This window comes from Phyllobates terribilis, unplaced genomic scaffold, assembly GCF_046119375.1.
Source record: "Phyllobates terribilis strain yellow unplaced genomic scaffold, ASM4611937v1 Scaffold_10__3_contigs__length_209671492, whole genome shotgun sequence".
NCBI classification, from domain to species: domain Eukaryota; kingdom Metazoa; phylum Chordata; class Amphibia; order Anura; family Dendrobatidae; genus Phyllobates; species Phyllobates terribilis.
In genome coordinates, this window is record NW_027362770.1 from 133593262 (window position 1) to 133611243 (window position 17982).

General features: G+C 43.8%; 1 protein-coding gene across 1 annotated transcript in view; it reads right to left on the bottom strand.

Annotated features, from left to right (window-relative positions):
* Positions 1-338: 338 nt before the first annotated feature.
* The window catches only part of LOC141164485 (protein NDNF-like), a 33240-nt gene continuing 15596 nt past the window's right edge, over positions 339-17982 (bottom strand). The window contains exons 4-5 of the mRNA XM_073649812.1: positions 5315-5415; positions 339-4108 (exon numbers count right to left, since the gene is read on the bottom strand). Coding sequence (XP_073505913.1) covers positions 2739-4108; positions 5315-5415 — 1471 coding nt within the window. The 3' untranslated portion in view covers positions 339-2738. The remainder of the gene's footprint in view (positions 4109-5314; positions 5416-17982) is intronic.

Below are 17982 nucleotides of genomic sequence, written 5' to 3' on the forward strand. Positions count from 1 at the left end.
TATGGCAAAGCGACTTGCTCGGCTGGGTGCGGAGGTAGACAAGGATTAAATTTCGGGTTGATTTATTAAACGTTATAAATCAACCTGGAGTCCATAAAGTAAACACGGCCCATTTGGCATAACGGCAAAACAAAAAATATATAAATATGCAGCATAGACCGTATCTCGGCCGGGTTCCGGCCACTCAGGGTTAGGCACACACGGTTCAGCACAACATGTGCGAGCTCCTCTCTGGAGCAGGTTTCTCCAGACACTGCACACCTGAGTGTAAAGGCTGGCTATTTAAAGCCCAGGCCACTCCCTGGAGTGGAGATATAGTGGATGACTTCCCATCCTGCACTTAGCCATCAACGTAAAAACATGCCCTTGTAAACCTGGCTCATTAACCCTCTCTGCACCTAATATGCAGTAGCAACTTCCATGTTCCACATTACTGAGGCTAACAGCCTCAGTGAAACATATCCCCCTCTGACACTCTGCCAGTGACTTTGTGACACCTGACATATGGAAGAAACTCCTCATGCAGATTCGGTCAAAGATAAAAAAGGTAATCTGAACAGTCCAATAGAATAACATTGGCCCGAGTGCTGTCTGTTTTTTGACAGACAGCACCTGGACCGAAAATACAATCTTGTGAACCTACCCTTCGTTGGAGCCCTACATCTGTGAACTCTTCTGATCAGTAGAACCTGGCTGACACTAGCACCATAACACTTTTGGTTTTCTGCCTTAATGCTGTGCAACATGCAAAAGTTTTTGAAAACTTTTATGAAAGTTTATCTGTATGGCTTACCTGTGCTGGCGTATGTATCACAGAGAAAGAAAAACAGCCTTACCAACACCAGGTCAGATTACCAATGCACTGGCAGGATGCAGTAGACTCTCATGATAAAGGCCGGGGGCAGCACAGGTACAAAATACTGATGGAGCAACTACTCATAAACCTACCAATTTATGGATGGGGTGGTTGCCTAGTATTATATAGTATATTAGTATTTGCCTAGTGCATTGGTAATCTGACTTGGTGTTGGTAAGGTTGTTTTTTTCTGTGCTTTCTGTGGACTTTCGACCAAGACTGACATATGAAATAGCAGTTTTGATGATTTCCTCCCGAATCTCCTTTTGGCTCCACTTGTTCTACAGGCATCATTCTTGACCAGTTATAGTCAATAGACAAGGACAGGCTTGGACTGGCCCACAGGAGAACAGGAAAATCCTCCGGTGGGCCACAACCCTCTTATATGAGCAGTACTTGGCACTATATACTTGAATCACTATGTACAGGCAAAGGCAGCATTTTATTCATTTATTAATCTACCCAGTTCATTGGGGCCCTGAAGTTAGTTACTGGTGGGCCCTTGGTACCCCTGTCCGACACAGGACAAAGATATCATAAAAGTAGAATTACTTTTTGGTCCATATGTTGTGTCTCCTTGGATGTTCTGTATTATATGAATGAAAAACATTTTCTATATGTACAAAGCAAATAAAATAAAAATAAAACACTGAGTATATAAAAGTGTATAATAAAGGAATACGAACAACATTGTACATTTGTATCCAGTATCTTATTAATATAATAACATAACATACAAGTATAATACATTATTTACAGCAACCTGCCACCTGGGAAAGTGAAATAGTCAAATAAAAGGATTGTCTGCTTTTTTGATAAAAGGATTTACCAGCTAAAAGCTGATCACAAGTTGTCATGTCACTGGGATCGCCAGTGATCAGCTGCAATCCACCAAGAATCTGACCGCAAGAATTAGATTCTTCTGCAGTGCCTCCACAGGGAAAATGAGGGATTGCATGCTGCACATTAAAATTAGTATGCTGTACATAACCTTTAGCGGAAAAAAAACAGTCATTTCTTGCCCTCTGCTAACAGATAGGGGTCCTAACTCATCAAAAAGTTGATGATAAAGGGAACCTGACAGCAGGTATTATGCACACTTTAACAGCCTCCTAATACTGTTTTTAATGACCCCTGTGTTATACCTAAATGTTAATTATGTGTGTTTAAAGGGAATCTGTCAACAAGTGTTTGGTATGTAATCTGAGATCAGCATGATGTAGTGGCAGAGACTCTGATTCTAGTGATGTGTCACTTACAGGGCTGCATGCTGACATTTTGATGCAATGATGCAACTACAGTTTTCTCTGCTGCAGATTTAGCAGAACTCAGAATGCTGAGCTTTGTATAACTCCACCCACACCACTGATTGGCAGCTTTCTGTGTACACTGTATATTGAGCCAATCAGTGGTGGGGGCGGGGTTACACAGAGCACTGGACTAGGAGGCACCAGATACCTAGTCCTGTAATGATAATCTCCTGCTGACAAAACACAGATTTTATTGACACAGCAGCACACAGCCTAATAAGTGACACATCACTAGAATCATGGTCTGTGTTCCTACATCATACTACTATCAGATTACAAATCAAAAGCCTGCTGACAGAGGCAGGAAGATCAGGTATAACACAAGGATCATTAAAACGGTGTTAGGAGGCTGGTAAAGTGTTCTTAATTTCTTCTAGAGGTAAATCCTGCTGTCACCTTAAATATTACAGAAAATATATATATTGTACTTTAGCCATTATAAGATGCAAATATAGTTGATGACCACCATTGTTACATCAGAATAAAGTGATTGCCCGTAACATCTTATAAAAAGTTAAGGAGTGAGAATGCAGCCAGCAATGTTCTTGAGGTCAGAAGTCCTCTTAATTAACTCAAGTACACCATTCCTGAGCCCTCACAACCTGACTTGGGAACTTTATTGTGTTATTATGGAGACCAATAAAGTACAGATCTATGAGATAGGCTTTTCCAGGTTTCAGATCACTTATGTGCTCTTCTGAAGTTGTTTGACTTCCAGACTGTCGACAAACCACCTTCTCTGCTCTTGACCTAGTATTGGTGTTTAGGCAGCTGTTCTGGTGCTTGTGAATCAGCTTTACATCCAAATGATGTTCTAGGTGTCTGACATAGATACAATACTTGACCCCAGGACCACTTCCAGTCCAGGTCACCGAAGCAGAAGTACATGATCTCTTAGATATGGACATGTTGATGTCAGGAGGTAAGTTGGAAAATGGCAAATGACCATGTGCAGTTGTAGTGAAGAGCTTCACCAAGCCTGGACCTCCTCTACTTGACTTTAAGCTAATGATAATGTTATCTTTTGCATTTCCCAGAAGCTTGAAATTGTGAGCTCCATGAAGACTCCTAGACACTTCAATTCGACCATTGACCATGATTTGTATATGAGCTTTATGGAGGCAAGAATGCACAAAAAGCCATTTTAGTCCACGTGGAGATGGATCGATGCTCATTATTTTAACTCCTTTACGTTTCAGAAAAATGTTCACCATTTCTTCATCGGGAAGATTTGGTATCTGTGATTTTTGTTTGGGTTTGGTCTCTGCAAAAGTACCAGTGTAAGCCACACTAGTACCATCCTTAGGGTTCACAGCAAACACATCAAAGTAGTAAAGGCTTTTAGGCTTTAGACCATAAATAGTAGCATTTAGAGAAGTCCCTACACACATTGTCTGACCCCCTGTCGAGGTTTTAGAAGACAAAAAGTTGTCATTCCCCACCATCCCTGGGGCCTTCTGATAGGACATTGGGTAGGAATGTACTTTACTTTTGGACTTGTCCGTAATTATTTTCAGTGATTTCTTAGCTTTGGCATCTAAATATTCTTGATGATAGTCAGGTTCATTCTTTGCATTTGGCTCAGTGGCACACAATGTCTTGTAATTATGTCTCTGATTAATAAATAGGCAGTACTCAAACTCGGCCCCAGAGGATCCCAAGCTTGATTCCCAAGACAAATCAACTTTGTTTTCTTCCACCGAAACAACATCTACCCGAGGATCCTCAGGGAGTGTAGGCCATGGGACAGTTTCATCTCCTTGGGTCCAGACAAAGACCTGAAAGCTGGTGTCAGACTCAAGTGACATGAAATCAAGAAAGTAATAGCCATCAGACCTCGCTATGTATGAGAACGATTCTTCCCCGTTTCCTTTGAAGGAAAATATTCTTTGAGGGCCCATGTGATGATTCTTTTTATAATGGATGCCATGCTCAGAATAATCTAGAAGAAAAAGAACAGATGTATGGAATTATTTATATTATTATACATATATCTAGAGTTGATTTACAAGGCCCAGGTCCAGAGGACACCTCAGTAGCTTGTGGTCACCAATCTAGAGCTCTGCAATCCCCTTGCTACCTGTTGGCATTCCTGGTGCCAAATCAGATTAGTAGTGCCGAAGTAACATCATCCTTCACACTGCATGACACCACATCAGACCTTCTAAGCAGAAGAGGTTCCGGGGATGGCAGAGTTAGGGCCTCCATACACACTAGACTAAAGTCAGCTGAACCTGCCAACATCAGTGGGATCAGCCAACAGTCTAATGTGTAGAGGGCCCTCTAGACTCCCCGACAGATGATGTAAGGGAAGAGAAGGACCCTACCTGTAGAATTTCAATGGACAATCTTTTGTTCTTTGGGAGATAAGTGGCTGGGTGAGACAGATGTTCTGCAATTATTCAGCCGAAAGCCATCTAATGTTTACGGAGGGCCTTTAACTTTAATGTTAGCTTCACTGGTAGTCTAAGGTTGTGGTTAATGCCTGGCTTCTGGCTGAAATAACTTGCTGATCCATGGGTTCTGACTGCTGGAATCCCAAGCATTCCCAAGAATGGGACTCCAGAACCCCGAGAAAGGGGTTCTGGAGAGCCCCATCTTGAAGGGAGTACACTTGCTTGGCCTCCACTCCAATAATTGTCAAAGGGACTGCTGGAAATAACAGAGCGCTGTACTCTGCTTTCTCTGGTAGAGCCTCGTTCTTACGGCAATCCCAGCGAACGGACTCCCAGTGATCAGCAATTTATCCTCTAGTACATGGATAGGTGACAACTTGTGATTTTGCAGGGGCTAATATTTGCCTCCCCTGGTGTGTAGGGGAGCACTCTCATCCATAAGCATCAGCACTCTCATCCACAGTCAGCTCAGCCTCTATCAAGTGAAAGAGTTGAACTACCAGACACATCCAGTGGACAGGGGTGGCACTGTTTCTCAAAAAATAAGTAGAACTTTTTTGTAACTCTAAATTCATCCATTCAGTGACATGCAGAATTGTGCTTAGAATATGATTTCCCCATGACCTGTGATCTCTACAGTGGAAGGATGGAAAACACAGCACAGATGCCCTTTTATACACTGGCTCATGTCAATATGCATTAAATCTGTATGTCCTGTTTGTAGGATATCATTACTGGATGTCATATCGTACCCTGAGTGGAGAGGACGGACAGTGTCCACAGAATGGGCGATTCACAGGGCGTCACTCTTATCGTTACCGCACTTTGACTTTTGTTCACTCTAAAGTAATACCTGCAAAATAAAAGTAACGGCGGTGAAGGGAAGAGATGACACCAGACCCTATTATATATCTCTGAAATAGGTCTTACCAATTAAAAAATTATATATGAAGAATACAAATGTAATAGCAAATAAAGCCACAAAGACCCTAAAAAAAAAAATAGAGGCCCGATTAATCAAAACCAGCATTGCTCACCAGTGGCATAGCGAGGGGGCAGGAGCTACAGGGGCACTTACCCTAGGTGCCAAATTCTATTAGGGTGTAAAATCTTGTACCCACCTTCAAGGGGTGCATACAGAACTGGTTTCTATGCAGAACACAGCGGTCAAGACGCGTTAGTCATTAGCTATTGCATTCTGTATGGGCAGCGAATGAGATAACAAAAGTCAGAGCATGATGAAGTGAGCTTTGTCATCTCGGTCCCTGTTTATACAGAGCGCAACCAACTCATCTTAACTGCTGCACTCTGCATAGGCAGCAACTGAGAAGATAAAGGCTGCACTGTGCTCTCCCAAAGCTTTCCGCCTCTCACCCCCCTTCTAATTTTGTGAGGTAAAAAAAATAAACATGTTGGGGGACCTGTCCCAATATTTAATTTTTTTAAATGATCTACTATAAAAAAAAAGTAACCTTAAATAGAGTTTGGGTTAGGGTTAGAGTTAGGACTACGGTTAAGACTAGGATTAGGTATAGTGCTAGAATTAGGTGTAGGGTTAGGTTTAGGGTTTCGTTAATAAAATAGTTACATAAAACAAACACAAAAATGTAACAAAAAGGAAAAAAAGGAAAAAAACTATTTAAAATTTTAGTCTTTAACTTGTATGTTCAAGAATCGACTGGTTAAGGGGGTGCAAAGTACTTGCTTTGCCCTGGACACTGGAAACCCACATTATGCCACTGCCTTGGACCAGTGACATCAATGTGTTACGTTAGACAAGCTTACTACTATATTGGCGTCGTTTACAGGTATGACATTTGGGATACGGACCTCCTAGTCATGCCCCTGGCTATTATTGAAGATTTTACAAACATAGAAAGGAGGACAACACTGTCACTCAAGAAATCAGGGGAGGAGCTGGATGGCCAGATTGACCGCCCTTGAAGCACCAAACACCTAATTTGCATATTATTTTTAAAGTTTGTTTTCTTGAAGAGTACCCTACGGATTTTGAAACTAAGGACAGGCTTCTTATCAGGGAAATCTTCCCAACATGGAGAAGAGTAGTTTGGAACTAAAGATAAGAAAATCTGTTCAATTTGTAGTTAATCACATTAGTTACAAAGTTTTTGGGACTCAATTGTTTTACACATCCAGCGAAATGAGGCCAGTCACAGACCCCAGTGACTGAATGGAGCGATGGAAGAAAAAAAGACAGGTGCTGGGGACGTGAGATGTGACATGCAGAAGTAGCGCTGTTGCAGAGTGTGACATGCAGAAGTAGTACTGTTGCTTTAAAAGCATTCAGCAACTATTAGAAGTAACACAAGCACGGGAGACGGGAAGGGTTGTGCTCCAGAATCATCCAGCAACTAGAGGGGTTAACACAGTCACAGGAAAAGGGGAGTGTTTTAGCAGAGCCCCAGGGGAACTGTTGGGAAGTTGTTTACTGTCTGTCTGGAGCCGAAGAGAAAGATGGTGTGTGTGTTCTGTATCTCACAGAAGCACCCCTGCAAGTGAAAAGGATTCAAGTCAGGAGTGAAGCTAAGCACAGGTCAGGTAGAGTTCCTGAACTAGCAGTGCAGAGTATTGTCAAGCAGAAAGATAAGGACTGGAAGAAATGGTGTCACAGGGATCATCTCCCTCAACAAACCCTCCCCTCTCCTCCATCTCACTGTGCTGTAAAGAATGCTGTGTTCATTAATGTGCCTTTGCATTAGAACTGTGCTGTCCTATACTACTGGGAAGACTGTGAACTGCTGTGCTGCTAAGGAAACTGTACTGTTTGTCACTGGAGCCTATTGCTAATAAGACTTAACTTGCACTGGCTGTGCAGCTTCTTATTAAATGTTACTGTTCTACTGTTTATGAGGATTCTTGTCAAGTGTGTCTGGTCAGCAAGTGAAACAACCTACGTGTCTGTGCCTGAGGGTCAATACCCCTGTGTGCCTGAGAGAAGCTGCAGCACATGGTCTATGGTCGCCCTGAGTAACGGTTTCCCCAGGATTCCAAGGAATTCATGTAACCTGTCTTGCCCCTATCTGAACCTAGCGGCGTGCGTGTAACAGAGAGCTGCGTAGGATGTGTAGGAACTGATGAGGAAAGGTAAGTGTATAGGTTTTGTTTTATATTTTTTTAACCACTTCCCTCCACTCACAGCAATCTATTAGAACTGAATCGGAGCTCCTAAGCTCCCTATAGTGGTAGCTGCAAACAGCCAGAGTTTTATTATTTAGATATAAATCTTATACTTAGATCTTAAACAGGAAATGTAAAGCTCTGTATCAGAAAAACAAAGCTTTTACTCCTATGAAGATACATTAAAAAACAGGAAAACATGTTAAAATGTTCCCTTTAAGGGGATAACGTATAGTTAATGCATTATACTAAAAAAAAAACATTATAAACAATATAGACAGAAGAATTTCCCTTACTGAACCATAAACTGGTTTCCTCTTTATTTACTGCAAAACTGAAAATATTTGTATCTGTTAAATAGTTCAACTGTAAATTATGAATTAACTCAGGAACATATAAACAGGAATAATGACGACAAATGCGCACAAAAGTAAAATAGTGACAAGTTAATATATATCATACATGGTAAATGATGAACTTTTGCCTCTTGACTTGCATTTTGTCAATAAGGGAACCATATATTACAAAAGGGTTTGAACTCTCTTGTGGGTCACTGTATCAAGAAATATGATGCTTCCTCTTTGTCAGCATTCTGTCAGCACTATAAGTGCTTGAATTTCCAGAAACACCTATATATCGGTGCTTTGATTTCCTTCCCCTCACTTCCTAGCATGCATTGAATCATAGAATCATAGAATCATAGAATGGTAGAGTTGGAAGGGACCTCCTGGGTCATCTGGTCCAACCCCCTGCTCAAAGCAGGATTCACTAAATCATCTCAGACAGATGTTTGTCCAGCCTCTGTTTGAAGACGTCCATTGAAGGGGAACTCACCACCTCTCGTGGCAGCCTGTTCCACTCATTAATCACCCTAACTGTCAAAAAGTTTTTTCTAATATCTAATCTGTGTCTCCTCCCATTTAGTTTCATCCCATTGCTTCTAGTCTTTCCTTGTGCAAATGAGAATAAAGATGATCCTTCTACAATGTGACAGCCCTTGACATATTTGTAGACAGCTATTAAGTCTCCTCTCAGTCTTCTTTTTTGCAAGCTAAACATTCCCAAATCCTGCAACCGTTCCTCATAGGACATGGTTTGCAGACCAGTCACCATTCTGGTCGCTCTTCTCTGAACTTGCTCCAGTTTGTCTATGTCTCTTTTAAAATGTGGTGCCCAAAACTGTACACAGTATTCCAGATGAGGTCTGACCAAAGAGGAGTAAAGACCGATAATGACTTCACGTGATCTAGACTGTATGCTTCTGTTAATACATCCCAGAATTGTATTTGCCTTTTTTGCTGCTGCATCACACTGTTGACTCATGTTCAGTCTATGATCTATTAGTATACCTAAGTCTTTTTCACATGTACTGTTGCTTAGCTCTATTCCTCCCATTCTGTATATGCTTTTTTCATTTTTTATTGCCCAGATGTAGTACTTTGCATTTTTCCCTTTGCATTGAGCTTTCCATTGTCCAATTGCTTGCCAGTCCTCAACTGAAAGCTCACATCTCTGTTAAGCCTGTATGCAGTAGGATACATAGAAAAGTATAAAGTGAGAGACAAAGACCCACCCCTATGTCCTGTTCAGAGATAAAGACCAGCCTCCACTTCCTGTAGAGAGACAAAGATCCTCCCTACTTCCTGTGTAGAAAGACAAAGACCCTCCCTTCTTGTAGAGAGATAAAGACTCACCTCTGCTTCCTGTAGAGAGAAAGACCCATCCTCACTTTCTGTAAGAGACAAAGATCCACCTCCATTTTCAGTAGACAAAAAGACCCTTCCCCATTTCCTGTAAAAAGACAAAGACCTGCACGTACTTCCTGTAAAGAGATAAATGCCCGCCCCCTTTCCTGTAGAGCAACAAAGACCTGCCTACACTTCCTATAGAGACAAAGACCAGTTCCCACTTCCTGTGAAGAGATGAAGACCCACCTCCATTCATGTAGAGAGACAAAGACCTGCCTACACTTCCTGTAGAGAGACAAAGATCTGCCCCACTTCCTGTAGAGAGAGAGAGACAAAGACCCGCCCCCTTCCTGTAGAGTGACAAAGACCCTCCTCCACTTCCTATAGAGCGACAAAGATCCTCCTCCACTTCCTATAGAGCGACAAAGATCCTCCTCCACTTCCTGTAGAGAGACAAAGACCCTCCTCCACTTCCTATAGAGCGACAAAGATCCTCCTCCACTTCCTGTAGATAGACAAAGACCCTCCTACACTTCCTATAGAGCAACAAAGATCCTCCTCCACTTCCTGTAGATAGACAAAGACCCACCTCCACTTCCTTTAGAGATACAAAGATCTGCCCCACTTCTGTAGAGGGAGAGACAAAGACCCATCTCCTTCCTGTAGAGCGACAAAGACCCTCCTCCACTTCCTGTAGAGAGACAAAGACCCTCCTCCACTTCCTGTAGAAAGACAAAGACCCTCCTCCACTTCCTATAGAGAGACAAAGACCTGCCCCCCTTCTCATAGAGAGACAAAGAAACACCTACACTTCCTATAGAGAGACAAAGACCCACCCCCATTTCCTGTAATCTGTCGCGGTGTTTCTGCTACTAGTGACAGATTTCCAGTGACAACAGGCAATGGACAGCAAGTTAGACACTATCTACTCTAGGCAAGAGATGAAGATCCTGAGCACCCCCATAAAATAACTCAGAATTTGACGAACAAAAATAGGTTTAGGTTTTAAACTGGACAACCCCTTTAATTGTCTTTCATGTGGCCTCTGAAAAAATCCTGACAGAGCAAAATTGGACACTGTTGTAGCTACAACTCCTCTAATGATCAGGAGTCACAATTGTTACACCCCCTACGATCGACATTTACGACCTATCCTAGCAATAGGTCATCAATATCTTATCAAGACGACACCTTTAGTACTTTGAGAAAGTTGAAGTGAAGCCAAGGAAGCGCTGCCTTCATAGACCTCAACGAGTACAGTGATTTCTATATACACAAGAAAGAATCCACATGCATTCCTCCGTAAGGGAAAAATAAACTTGGTGCAGTGAAAAGGAACCAAACAGTTAATGTGGACTTGGCGATTTTTCTCCTATTTGTTTGCATTCAGTTACTGGGAACAAGTGAGTAAACTTTGTCCTAACACAGCCCTGAAAGTGAACTCTTTATCACATGAAAACATCACCTCCGTGTGTACCAAGGGGCACAGGAATGGGAGCTGTGAATGTGCAATATATGACTTGGCAAAGCTTCCGGAGAATATCGCACCGATAAAAATACCAAGTTATCTAATAAACACATTTGTGTACAAATATATGCAAATACGTATGTACAAACTTGTGCAAGAACATATCCAATGTTTTGCAATAAACCATGAACTTTGTATCAAAAGCCTTTGTTTTGATAGTAGAAATGATGGATTATGTGAACGTTACATCAAGGTTTCGTTGGAAGTCAGTGTGCCACAGTGACTATGTCTACCCCACCTTTTGTCACCTTTTTGCCAACTCACCCCTTATAGTTTAACAAACTTACTTCCATCTGTGATTTCCTCCTGGTGATGTCTCTTTCTACTCATCGGTGCATCAGCTCTGACTTCATGCATCCAGACCTTATAGGCTGAATCAGGCAACGTGATGCCTTCTGAGAAATCAGGTACTTGGCGTCCATGTTGCTACGATGAACTGCCTCAGCTCTTGGACCCTGTGACAAGCCCAACACTGCCATTTCTGCTAAACTGGACTCTGTGACAAACTTAGCTCTTCTATACCACTCACCACCTCTTCTATATTAGACTCTTTGCCAAACTCAGCTCTGCTAGATTGTTGAGTCAACTCTGCTGTTCTGCACCCAGCTCTGCATTTTACTTTGTAATGTAACAACTACAACTCTGTCATGCCTATTGCTATTTTTTTCAACTCTGCTTCAGATCCTGTGATTCCCGTTGACTCCTGCTGCCGTTCTGCCACCCCAGCTCCCTATGTTCTATAGGGATCTCCCTGCTGCACCAACGTCATCTGTCTGTGCTGTACAACTGCTCATTCAGACAAAGGGCTTTGAGGATACCCCACGTTGCCATATAAATATTTGCTGCGCCGGTTTGTTTTTTTTTGCAATTGGAGGCATGAATTGAATTCTTCTAGGTCCACCTGGTAGCCATTTAGCTTACTTTGGAGCAGGCATATTGGGATCGAAAATGTATACCTCTTTTTTTTTGTCTGCCCAAGGAGAAGGAGAACAGAGAGACCCTCATAGAAATTACATGGTCAGCCGGGACTTGGTTAGGCCAACTTTCCTATAGAGTGTATGGTCAGTTTTAGAGACAAGAGAATAATGCATCTTTAAAAATGCCATTCATACCGGTCCCCTAGATAGACAATGCCAGCCCCAGTGCATCCATGAACAAAGCCAAGAAGGAAAATTGTGTGGTGGCTGCAAATGTGACATGGCACGCTGCACTGACAATGTAAAAGGATGTGCTGTTATCAGCATTATTGTTGGCCACTGTGGTGGACGTTGTCAATTCACATTAGTTTGCACACTACAGTGAGTGGTTTAAAGTAGAAGAGAGAGTCATTTGGTGCGTCCATGAGTGTAGAATAGAGAGTGGGCTCACTGACTGTGCCACCAAATTGGTCTTCAAGTGTGCTCTCCAAAAGTAAAACTGGCCGTGTACACCAGCTGTCTACCAAGTGGTTGCTCTGGTGAAAGCTATCTTTCCCAGTTAAAGTGGTTGTCTGGGACTTAACATAGATGGACTATCTTTAGGATAGGTTATTAATGTCTGATCAGTGGGGATGTGACACCCAGCACTCTATCAGTTGGTCCCGGTGTCAGCAGAAGCTGAAACTGCTCACATAAAGAGCTACACAGCTCTGCCGACAGAATAGTGGTAGCATCCATGTACTGCACATCCGCCCCCTATTTGAATAGGGGGCAGGTGCAGCTCTGTAACTGAGCAGTTCCAGCTGCCGAAACCGGGAACAGCTGATCAACGGGGGTGCTGGGTGTCGCACCCCCTCCGATCGGATATTGATGACTTACCCTAAGGATAGGCTTTCAATGTTAAAGTCCTGGACAACCCCTTTAACACAGCTCAGCCAGGTGCTCCTGTGTTCACCATGAGAGAGCCACTGCCAAGATTTCCCTGGATCCTTTTGTTTTCCCTCCATCTGACCTCACTATGGACTAGAATCAAGGAGAACAAAAAGAAAGAGAACAAAAGGATCAGCTGTTGAAATTCAACAAACCGAATCCTCCTCTCCCCTAATATCATCTGTCAATCCTTCCGAAATCAAGTTCAGATGACTTTTATATAATGTGCCTTTGTGCATTTCAAGGCCCACGAGTATGGTTCTTTTTGCACTCAATAGCGCTGCTTTAATTCTCTATTTAATCTATAATGACCTATTCTGGTGACCCCCCTGAGGAAGCAGAATTTCGGCGATACAAGTAAGGATTTCATTGTCCCTCCCAGAAAAAAAAATGTTTCTTATCATTTATCTCCCTTATCCTCTCCTCTAGACTGGTATTTATCCAATGTGTTAATTCACATTTAATGCTGTGCTATTTTTTCCCATTTTTGCTTTTGTATATATACTTTCTTCTTTTTTGTGCATTTCTTGCTCACATGCTTATCTAACAGTTCCAGGTGGTTTTCCTTGGATATTTACTGATATCTCCTTATACTACTATTCTCATTGCGTCACATTGTTTTTTTTTTCATGTTTTTAATTGGTTTTAATTTGTCTGTATCTGGTGTTTTTTGCATCACTGAATAAAAATACCACATTTTGGGATGTGCCTGTCCAAGCATAGTTTGTTTTTCCCCCCAAACATATTCTACAGCATGCCATTCCCAAAAAATGCATTTAGTCCATGTGCAGTCATGCATGGTGAGTGTGGGGGGGGACTATAATAAGCACCATTAAAGGGGTGGAATGAGGATTTAAAAAAAACATGGCCGCTTGCTACCTAAACTAAATATCACTCATGTAAAAGATGGTACACTGCAATACCAGGCACAGTCTATAGACAAGAGTGGCATTGTTTGAAAAAGGATTGTGCCCATAGAAGTGCCCAAGAGTTCCTGAAGCCAGTTGTGCACAAAATATCATGATAAATGGATTCTACAATGCACGCCAAGGAGCTGCGGGTAATAAAATGAAGAGTTTATAACCTTCTATGGAAAGAGACAGAACAGGCCTATTACTCATTACATCCGCCCTTTTCAGCGTAAGGTGATACAAGGACAGGACTGAGCTATGACGAGTAGACTATTACTGTAGTCCTCGTGACGACAAACCCACCGCAGTGCTGAGAAGTTCACTGCAGGTAACACTATTCATAGCCTCTATGTGGCCACAATAATAACTTCATGTAACAGTAATACAGAGGTATAACCTCAAGCTTCTCAGCTCCAATAAATAATCCATATCAGGACCCCCACCAGTCATTTATAGTACTCTTAGGGGCCATAGGACCCGGTAGGGAACGCAAAACCTCTGCAACCCTTATAGTTGCAGATCAACAGTGATAGAATCATTGTACAATTCTACATATAGTAAATTAAAACATGTTGATTAAAGAATTCCCTTCACATTTATGGCATAATTATCGCTTAAAGAAACCCCACCAAGACAAGAAATGGAGGATAAACGTTAACAAAAGCTAATCTTGCACAGTGACTCTTTCTCAGGATTTTCTGCACGTTCCTGAAACAGTCTTGTAGAAATCCTGCAGAGGACACAAGGATCAGACTCTTTCTAATCTGTTCCATTTTGGTGAAAGACCAATCAAGGGATGGGGCTTAGTCAAGGAGGCAGGACCTAAAAATATTTTCATCCTACTCAGGCTTGGACTGGCCCTCAGGAGAACAGGGGAATCCTCCGGTGGGCCACCACCCTCTTATATGAGCAGTACTTGGCACTATATACTTGAATCACTATGTACAGACAAAGGCAGCATCTTATTTATTTAATAATCTACCCCGTTCATTGTTATACAAATTTGTGAGTGCGGATAATGTCCAGACCGACACTGAATTCCTACTGCATATTGAGAAGAGGGGGAGTCTCCTGCTGCAGACAGTTTTCTTATACAGGATAATGAGACAAAAAAAGGGAATATAGATGAGCTCCGAGAGGAAAAATATAAGATTTTGTACACATATATATATATTGTATATATATACATAAATATATATATCATTTTTCTTTTTTTTCGTGCTGTGTTTTTTTTTATTATTGTGAGCATTTTTGCTTCATGTTGTCCAATTAGGATTATATCAATCCAAAGATATATAAATTATTTTGTAAATTAATGGATGAAATCACTCATAGAGATTCGAAGTCTCATTTTTGTTGGGCCCTATTCTCTGAATGAAGGGATTAATGTACATGTGGCACCCCAGAGGGACTGGTTGTCACAGTGGTAGTAATACCATGTCTGGGAGCAAAACGGGGGTTTCCTGGTCAGGGAACACACTACATGCAACACCACCTGCCCAAGGCCAGAAAGGGGAAGATCCTGCCCTTTATAACTGGATCTGGAGGCAGGGTTAGCTCAGACAGGGCCTGTAGTCAAGTTGAAGAGACAGGAGTAAGAAACCAGGGACTGGAGCTGGAGATAGCTCGCCCTGGATTGTTCACACAGAAGACCGGACACCGGAGTCCGAGGCTGTGGGGATTGTATACCCAGCAGCAGATACCGCAAGGCAGGAGATTGCAGGTCTCCTGGCCCATCAGAAGCCTGGAGGCTCAGCCACACGAAAGGACCAGTACCGCCACAGAGGAGCGAGGAATACATAGGGGCCGATGTTATGATCTGCTACAAGCACTATGGAAAGACAGGAGATCTGTCCCTACAATAGAACTAAACTGGATCCCTACGATGTAACGGGGAACCTGATCCTGCGATCAGACCCGCTAAAGTCCTCGGCTAGTCTGTACGAAGACCTATAGATGCAAGGGAGGGATCCCTACAAGAACTAGGGACTGGGATAAAGTTGGACACCTCCTAGCAGAAATTGTAGCAGTAAAAGACAAACACACAACATAGAACATAGAGGTCAGAAGACCTAGCAAAACTAACAGAGAAAGGTAACAGAGTACCAAGCTAGCTCAAGAGTAGAAAATACAATGAAGTCCAGCAAGGCTAGGAGGGCGGAGCCGGATTAAATAGGCAAAAATGGTCATGTGACCAGCAAACTAGAAAAAAACTAACAGGAGAGTTCTAACAGCCGAGTAGCCAGCCATACGGGTGAGCACAGCACGTTACACTCAGGGACGTGGGCTACAACATGACTATAAGCGGGATAGCCAAAGAGTACAGTCAGAATGGCAGGCCTACAACTCTACCTGGCCAGGAGGACTCTAGGATTGCTCCCACACTGACCAGGCCTTCACCACTAGCCAGTACTCCCGTTGGGGCCTATATGATTACCAACAGTAAAGACCCTGGGACTGCACCGCAAAGACTCTGTGTTGTTATTACTGCTACCCTGTACTACCACCCTCATCATCCATACACACTGCCCTGAAGCTACACTCCTCCTGTGGGGAGTCACATCACCTTGCTGCACATACCACCAGCTTCAGCGGACTGCTCCGCAGCGGCGGTTACCCATAACCACAATCCACAGGTGGCGTAGTCGGACATTATAACCTATACACATATAATACGCCTTGGATTGACCACCTGGGTCACGGACCGGGTCACCGCCACGGTGACTACAACCGCCAGCATCTACTGGCCCGGCTCCGGGTATCCCCACGGCCCAGGGGGCGCGTCAACTTTGGCGTAGTCGGCAGGATTACGTGCCCGCTACCACCGGGTACTGCGCGCCTTTAAGAAACTGTGTCGCATACCATGGTGTAGTTTTCCCGCCATTGCCGCTGTTTTTCCGCCATTGTCCGCCATTTTCGGGTTGCCGCGTGGGAAGAAGAGGGGCGTGATCGCTGAAAACGCGTGAAGTCCGAAGCCCTGCCCCACGTGCTGACGCAACGCCAGGTCCTGGAAGGAGCCACCGTGACCGCTGACGTCAGACGCGTGCAACGCCAGGTCCTCGACGGAGACCCTCGCCTGCGGAACTGCGGCCTACGGAAGTAAAGAGAAGGAAGGTAGGCTACGGTTCACGAGGGGGGAGGAAGACACCCGATATGGAGGGAACTTCAACCACCGATGCGGCCGCTGCCGCCGTAATGCCATTCACCATGCCTTATATACCGGGGGCAGCGTAGTTGCCCCAATACTCAGGAGAGTCGCACACTCTCAGTGACTTCAAGGAGAGACTAAGCAGTTTATTTAAAGTATACCCCCTGTCCGAGGAGCAGAAAGTGAGCATCCTTATAGGCCAGTTGATTGGTGCAGCCCAGAGAGAAGTAAAGTCCTGGTCAACCAGGGAAAAAGGGACTGTAAATAGATACTGGCCCGCCTAAAGGACACTTTTGACACCCGTACTACAGCAGAGATAAAGATGAAGTTTTATGGGTGCAAACAACGGGCACAGGACAGTGTACGGGACTATGCTTTAAACCTGCAGGAGGCGCTGAGGGCCATCAAACAGGTAGACCCTGACAGTGTGCGTGATGAAAACAGACTGTTAACTTAGCAATTTATTGAGGGTTTACTGTCCAGCGCCCACCGAACCCAGCTGCGCATAATGGCTCTGCAAAACCCTGATTTGGACTTTGCTCAATTTAAGGACAGGGCCATCCGGGTGCTACGAGAACCAGCACCAGGTGGCGCTACAGCTCACCGCCGCCCAGCTATCACCTACCACCAGGAGGTGGCACCCTTTTCCCCCGAGCCTGTAGGAGCTGATGAACAGACTCTGGACAATGCCCCGTCTAGAGACCTGCACCATCAGGTCCAAGAACTGACTAAAAGTGTAGCTGCGCTAACCAAAACTGTGCAGTCCTTGCAGGTGTCTCCCAAAGGAAAGATCCAGCTGGCTTCCAGTCCGGAGGACATCCCGTGGCGCCGACAGAAGAGGATTCCACCATCCAGAGGGAGGAACAGCGACTGCCACGACCAGGACGGACAACCCATCTGCCTCCGCTGTAACCAGCCAGGACATTATGCAAGGTACTGTCATTTAAACGAGCAAAACCTGGGGCAGAGGGCCAACCCCCAGGCATAAGACCACCAGGCCCATCAAGCTGGCGAGACAAATATGTGGGAGGACGACCGGTCCTACCTGTCGTGCTGGACGGCTTTCCAATGAGCGCGTTGCTGGACACTGGATCCCAGGTGACCACCATCCCCTACATTCTTTTCAAACGGTACTGGACTGACTCTGACATTACCCGCCA